The 7,909-nt window shown below is 30.8% G+C and overlaps 1 protein-coding gene across 1 annotated transcript; it reads left to right on the top strand.

Moving 5' to 3' along the window:
• Nucleotides 1-3,004: 3,004 nt before the first annotated feature.
• Nucleotides 3,005-6,555, top strand: LOC106761768 (glycerol-3-phosphate acyltransferase 4-like). Its single transcript, XM_014645338.2, has 6 exons — nt 3,005-3,302; nt 3,534-3,591; nt 4,509-4,627; nt 5,202-5,301; nt 6,186-6,281; nt 6,383-6,555. Exons 1-6 carry the CDS (start codon nt 3,181-3,183, stop codon nt 6,482-6,484), a joined length of 597 nt encoding a protein of 198 aa, XP_014500824.1. The 5' UTR covers nt 3,005-3,180; the 3' UTR covers nt 6,485-6,555.
• The last annotated feature ends 1,354 nt before the right edge of the window (nt 6,556-7,909 follow it).

Genomic DNA, 7,909 nt, shown 5'->3' with positions numbered 1-7,909 from the left:
TTTAACCCTAATTTTTTCCAACAATGTTACAAAGAATAGATTAACTCTTATTGATGGCACAAGTAAGACATCACTCAAGGCCAAAATCTTCCTAAATGTGAGCTTTAGAAGAAATTTTTCTTTACCAAAAAAGGAGTTGTCATGGAATCACCAAAATACACATGCTCTTCTCTATCCTCCACACTAGTGTAGGAGGTAAAAACACTTTTGTTTGAACAAATGTGCAATACTCACATTGGTGACAAGATTTATTTCAAAAGTGACTGCAATAATTATATCTTCTTCTTCGGCTATATTTACTTCAAGAGGATTGTCGTTCCTAACTCTATTTTATTTAAAAGTGGGGTTAGATGCATTGGGATGAGAATTTTTAAAAATAATTTTAATCATGTGATAAAGTTTTTTCTTGTATCTTTTTGAAACTTTAACCGATAATGCCTTAACTCTTACTGTAGTACACTTCTTACTGGTTTCTTTGACTTTTGAAATATCCAAGAAAGATTCTGCAAAAATTGTTTGGAAACATTGTTTGACTTCTTTAGCATAGAGTTGTTATTGGTGCCCATTTCATCAGTCGATAAATCCTTAAGATTGTTGTAGTAACGAAATCATAAACAATAGAATTTTCTGATACATATATTCAATGTCCTTACGGTCTTATCTACAATCTATATTCATTGTCCTTATTAAACATTTATCCACAATGTGTTACAAGCCTCTCATGATATAACATAAACTTACTTAATTTTTTGAGAAACTTAGAAACTGACAAATAACCTTTAAAAGAGTAAATAATCGAAGAATCCATAAAAAAATGAAAGCATAGAAAAAGGAGAATGAGATAAGTTGTGTTAGAGGGAGGAGATTGAAAGAGGGAAAAGTGTGTTTTCTTGGAGGAGTATCGTATGCCTATTTTTAAGTGTTGATGGATTCCAAAAAATCCAACCTCCCATGCCAACACACCATGAGTAGTGTTGTGGAGAATCCCTTGTAAAAGAGGAAGTAGTCAAACTGTGCGGCAACGTGAAGAACCGCCCGTGACTCCCAAGAATTTCGATCAGAAGAACGAGTCTTGTGGCAACGAGAACGAGTCTTGCAACGTTCATTGTAATACTCTGTTTTTATAACAAAAGAAACAGCATGGTACTGAATAATTGTGCTGAAGCAGCGTTAAAATGCATTAATCGGATGAGAGTGAAATGCAGAGATTGAGAAGAGAAAAGGGTAGCCTTTGCGCAGAAGCTGCAGAGAATGCAAACCAAGCCTAGAAAATAATGTTGAATTTGGGGTAATTACTTCATATAATAATTCTTCTATTATTATTTTTTTTTAAAATAACATGTTTTCTAAAAAATTTAAAAATTAAAATAATTTTAATGTATATGTTTTAATAAAATTAAAACATTATTTTAACATGTCAACTTTTAAATTAATATTAACTATTTCAATGCTATACTAACCTTAATAAATTAGTAAATTTGTTGTTACTAATTTAAAATATGTTATAAATTTATAATTGAGACAAAAATAAATTCTTTTACGATTTTATGAATTTTATTTAATGCAAAATCAATATCTAAATCTAGATAATAGAGATAAAAAAAAATTTAAGTTTTTAATAGTATGATAATTAAAAACTAAAGTGTCAGTTTTTAATTGTATTACTTTTATTGACTAAAATTTAATCTCTAAAATAAATTAAAAATGACTAAAAATTAATTTCTAATTACATCTTAACAAGACACTAAAAATGTTGTTTTTAAATAAACAAATATTTTTTAATAACCACTAATTACTAAAATTATAACATTTAGTGATACTTAGTAATTTTTAATTTAATCACTATAATGATTAGTTATTATTAATCTTTAAATTCATCTATATTTAAATAATTTCTTGTAGTACTAGTAACATTTGATTAAAAGGATATTATACAGTAAACAGTAAATTCATTTATCTACGATAACATTTTCAAAAATGTTGCAATTTTATTGTTAATATTATTTAGAGTAACGTTTTTAAGAAAATATTACTATCTATCTATCTATCTATCTATCTATCTATCTATCTATCTATATATATATATATATATATATATATATATATATATATAATAACATTGTTAATAAATATAACCAAACAAACGTTACTAAAATTAGTAAATCATGTAGTGTAATTAAGATTTACCCCTAACTAGGTTAGAGCTAAAGGTATGTAAAACGATTTAAACTAATGTGAAAAAAAAAAAAAACAAATTATCAGCGAATTAAAAATTTCATTTTATTATTAATTTTAAAAGACAAAGTTAATTCAAAAGCATTGCCAATTTTATTTATAGAAACTTCTGGAATACATATGCTATGGGCATGTGTTGACTTGTTTCTTTAACAACAAAGTAAATAATAATAATAATAATATATAAAAATAAATGTAAATAATTTTTACATTTAGATAGTTTTTGTTTATTTTATATATTTTTTTATGGATCGTTATTTTAATTTGAAATAATGGTTAAATACTTAGAAAAACAATGGTTAAATTAAATAGAATACTTAAAAAATAAAATTGGTAAAACAATTATTTTAATTTTTAAGAAATAATTATTTAAAGGATAAATTTGAAAATAAAATATGTAACCAAAAGAAAAAATCTTCTTTATATATAATGGTATAAATAGTTTCATTAATTGCTAAAAACAATTAAATACAAAAACATAATTATTTTTTATTTGAAAGATGATGACTTAAAACATACTAAATAAATAAAAATATACAAATGTTTTATCTGAGAGACAATATAACTCTAGGTATTCTTATTTTATCTCTAGCAAAGCAAAAATGTTCTTAGATGATAAAGTACAAAAAAGTTATACTAAATTGAAAAACACATAAAAGGTTATTTTATATTACAAGAAATGTCTGCCACAGTCCTCAAAACGATCTTTTAAAGAAAGAGCTAAAGCTTTTTTTTTACCAAATTATGTCATTGCATGGAAACTGTTTGGTGGAATTCAATTATAGAATTTATCAATCAATCAATTGCTGCAACGAACGGTGAAATTTGTTCACCAACGCTTTGAAGATTTGATTGAAGCACTTAATTTTTATCCATGCTTGTTTCAGGATCAAAAGGTCTCTAGTTTAGTCACGCCATTTTGGTTGTTGTGAAAGCTTAACAAAGATGAATAGAACTGGGAAACTCAAATCGTCGAGTTCTGAATTGGACCTTGATCGGCCAAACATTGAGGATTACCTACCCTCTGGATCCAGTGTTCAACATGAACGGCATGGGAAGCTCCGCCTGTATGTGCCTCTGCTGTTTTCTTTTTCATTTTCATGTCTTAGCTTTTACTGTTGTTTAGATGCTCAATGATGAGGGCACTGAAAATGGAGCAGTCTTCTGTTTGCATGATCTAATTGAGGAATGGAGATTAAGTTCTCCTGATTTGAAGTTGTCATTTTAAGTTTTTTCTCCTCGGGTTTTCCGAAATCTCGTGGCAATGCAATATCAATATATACGACTTCTGTTTTCAGGTGTGATTTGCTCGACATTTCACCTAGTTTGTCTGAGGCAGCAGGTGTCATTGTAGATGTGAGCTTTTTGACCTTGTCTTCATATGCTGTTCTTCTGCTTTGTGGTTTTGGTATGTCAATTTTTATCTTTTGGAAAATTGCTGATGATGGAATAGTTATGGAGAGAATTTAACGTCAAACATGATGAGTTCCACATTTTTAAACCTAAATCCTGACCTGCTGTTGTAGAAAATTTCCCAATGTTGTCAAAATTGAGGTCCTTCCAAGAATCAGGAAGGGGATGGGATGACCGTAAATTGTAGCATCATAACGTGGATAGTAAGATCCTACCTACAACATAAAACTATACTTTAAACACATACATATGCATAGAAAGTAACTTAGATAACAAAAATGACATTTAAATCACGATATTTAACTAAAATTGAAAATTCTTAAGATATAGCCCACACTATATCATAACAAGATTTTTTTTATAGCATAACTGAAAGAACAAAAACACAAATAAAATTGAAGGAGAGAACTGCCCACTACCAACATACAGCATATGAAGAACAATAAAGTCAATGGAGGCAAAAATCTGAGTGCATAAACAGAAGGCAGAGGCCAGAGAAAAGTGAGGGAGCTGGATAGGTTAGAGACGGGAAAGAATGGGTGTTAATAGCCAGAGAGAAGTCCACGAGTGAGGTAATAAGCCAAGGTTTGTTTTTCATCCTGGGTCACAAAACCGGACCAGAGAGCCCTGTTTCATCAGACAAATTTTGAACGCCCAAAACCACATGCAGTTCCACACTGAACTNAAAATTCCCATTTCCAGGTGAAATCCAGCAGAGAGGAACTGTAGTGTTTTGACTTTTTCATTTATATCTGTGTAATTCTCAGACTCTATTCCCAAGCCTGAAGCCATTCAAGACATGTCATCTTTTCTTGAAATATCACTTACATTGTGATTACTGACTGAATTTTATGTTATAGGATTCATTCACAAGGTGCTTCAAATCAAATCCTCCAGAACCTTGGAACTGGAATGTTTATTTGTTTCCTTTGTGGTGCTGTGGAGTTGTGATTCGATATTTGATTATTTTNCCTATTAGGTTAGGTTATTGCTTTACTTTCGATACTTACATGTTATGCATGATGATGCTATAGGACTTCCGAAATCATTCGATCCTTGGGTTTGCCTAGCTAATTTTCAATGCTACATTTGGTAGTAGACATGCATCGAGACTAGGCGCATTTTAGGAAAAGTTTATTAGGATATGATTAACTAAAGATTTACTTCAATTACATTTTTATTTTCCTGCATTTGGAATCAAAAACTAAAAATAAAACCAATTTTATTTAAAAACTGATTCACATGTCTCATGAAGTTATTTCTTTCTCAGTGTAATAAGGGCAATGTTGTCAGTTTAACAAAAACTAAAATTAAATCCCACCAAATTTGAGCAGATTTTTGCATGTTCACAACTAAGTCACAAACATTTCAAAATCAAAGAAACTCCTTTCAGAAAATAAAAGTTATAAATCAAATGAATTTTCTAATATTTTGACTTTAAACACGACGTTTGTGTTTGGCCCATTAGTTTCCCTTTCATGCTTCTCATGTTAATACCTCAGTTCACTACAATCTTTTTCTGGCCATGTGATGTGTCCTGTTTTACTCTGCAGAATTCTAGTGTTGACATTAGGATGGATTATATTTCTTTCAGCCTTCATTTCAGTGCACTGCCTCCTGAAAGGAAATGTCGATTTGAGGAAAAAGATTGAGGTATCAATTCAGATTATTCTTGCTATTTTGTCCAGTTGAAATTTTTTGTACACAGACTTCTATTTCTGTTTTGCAATATGATATTTGAACATCATTTTTTTACACCACTTTGATACTGCACAGAGTTCTCTGACTGGTAATGAATGGACAATAATTTGTAAATGTGCATAATATTTCCAATTTAAAGGCCTATAATGTCCAACTATTTGGTATCATTGTGTTCTACATATTGTTTATATTTCATTATTATTATTATTAAGATGGAGGTTTTAGACTTGGTGTCAATTGAGCTACAGCTCGTAGGCTACTTTTATTGTAGTGTTTTAGTAAGCCTTTACTGCGTTTGGTTTTAATTTTAAACACCTATCGTCGGGCTTCAGTTAAAGTTGCCTCATCGATCATGAAAATCTATCATTTTGTCATATATATGCTTTATATCTTAATTAGTATATGTTAATTGTAATATCTTAGTTAAAGGATTTTCCGCTCGAAATCAGATTTTGTAAATCTATCATTTTGTCATATGCTTTATATCTTAGTACGTATATGTTAAGTGTAATATCTTAGTTAAAGGATTTTCCGCTCGAAATCAGATTTTGTAAATCCAATTACTTTTCAGCCTAGTAGGTCAATGCAACAAATTTGAGACAATTTTCTGGAGGACATAACTTATTTATTTTTTCTTTATTTTTTAAATACATGTTAACTATAATTTTATTGACAGATGTTGTAACGAAGCTGAGATCATGGCTTAAGATGAATACAACTTCTATCTTACTCTTTCTATTTTCATTCCTTTTGGTGGATAACAACTTCAATGAACTACTAAATTGCTGTGTATCAAATCAATGAACTCTGAATTGCTCAATTATCGTTTCTTTCAGAGGTGTTTGGTGGAGATGATGTGCAGTTTCTTTGTTGCATCCTGGACTGGGGTTGTTAACTACCATGGGTCAAGGCCCAGTATACGACCAAAACAGGTTTGTCTGATGCCCATTGGTTCTTCCATTGTTTTTATTACCATATCCATCATAATATGAATGTTACTTATTAATAATCTGGATTTCCCTATATTGAACAGGTTTTTGTGGTCAATCATACTTCCATGATTGATTTCATTATCTTAGAACAGATGACTGCCTTTGCTGTTATTATGCAGAAGCAGCCTGGATGGGTTGGTTAGTGTATAGTGTTATTGTGTTGCTTTTAAATACAAATTGAGCCCTGTCATTATCATCAAAGCAGCTTTCTATTGCATGATCAGGATAAAGAATTAATTTTATAATTAAAATAAGATTAATAATTAATTTCAAGTTTAAAATAAATTATAAAGATTCAAGACTGTGTTTTTCAATGGCAACATTAACAAGATAGAAATCCATTTGTGGGCTAAAATAGACATGCGGTCAATGGTGCCACAAATTTCATTAAGTGATTGTCTCATTTAGTTTCAAGATGAATGTTGTCGGTGATTATGTGTATCACAAATTTGGTGGAGCAAGTAAATTTTTTTGATCTTGTATGTCGATGACATACTTAAAGGATTTGCAAGAAGGATAGTAAATAAGGGAATTCTGTAGTTGCTAAGAGAGACAAGTTCAATCTCAATCAATGTTGAAAAGGAAGTTTAGAAATTCAGGAAATGTAAAAGATTCCCTATGCATCAATGATAAGGAGTTTGATGTATGTCAAAGTATGTACATGTTTGGATATGTAGTTGGGGTTTTTAGGCAAATATTTAAGCAATCTATGAATGAATCAAAGAAAGCAACCAAAAGAGTTATGAGGTATTTCAAGAGAACAAAGGATTATAAGCTCACATATAAAAGGTTAAATCAGTTATAGATCATTGGGTATTTTGACTCAATTTTGCAAGATGCCAAGATAGTTTAAGATCAACTTCAAGTTACATTTTCATGCTAGTTGGTGGTGCGATTTCTTGGCCTATTACTAAGTAAACCCTTATGGCATTGTCCACTATGGTTGCAAAATTTGTAGCACACTATAAGACATCAAATCAAGGAATATGGTTGACTTTTTGTCACAAGGATTTACATTGTGAAAGGAATTGAAAGATCACTGAAGTTACACTGTGACAACAAATAAGTTGGTTGTACTTTAGCAACAATAAGAGCTAGAGCAAGTTAAACCCGTTGACATCAAGTTCTTGGTTGTTAAAGAAAAGGTACAAAGTGAATGGTTTTTTGTAGAACACTGAGAGACAAACTCCATGATGGCAAATCCTCTTACTAAGGCCTTTACACCCAAAGTTTTTCATGAGCATATTTGATAGAAGCGACTCCAATCTTCAAGAAGGAGTGGCTCCTCGGACCAGAGTTGGCAGCGGAATGGAGATTGAATGTAGCGGATGGAGTGCGAGCAAGGTGTTTGATAAAAGGTGTGAACGTGTTTGGAGATGATGCAATGAGGAATTCTAGCTCAGAAGGCTTTCCATAGGGGAAAGAAGCTAGAGGATGCAAAGCTAAAGCTAGCACAGTTTGAACTTGAAGAAGAACGGCTGAAATTCAGCAGCATCTCATTACTATCATTCAAGTTAATATTTACACATGAGGAAGCTCTCTTTTATAGAATAAGAGAGGCTATGAAT

The sequence above is a fragment of the Vigna radiata genome, chromosome 5 (assembly GCF_000741045.1).
Source record: "Vigna radiata var. radiata cultivar VC1973A chromosome 5, Vradiata_ver6, whole genome shotgun sequence".
NCBI classification, from domain to species: domain Eukaryota; kingdom Viridiplantae; phylum Streptophyta; class Magnoliopsida; order Fabales; family Fabaceae; genus Vigna; species Vigna radiata.
The sequence above is the reverse complement of the archived record's forward strand: the minus strand, read 5'-3'. Positions and strand labels throughout refer to the sequence as shown.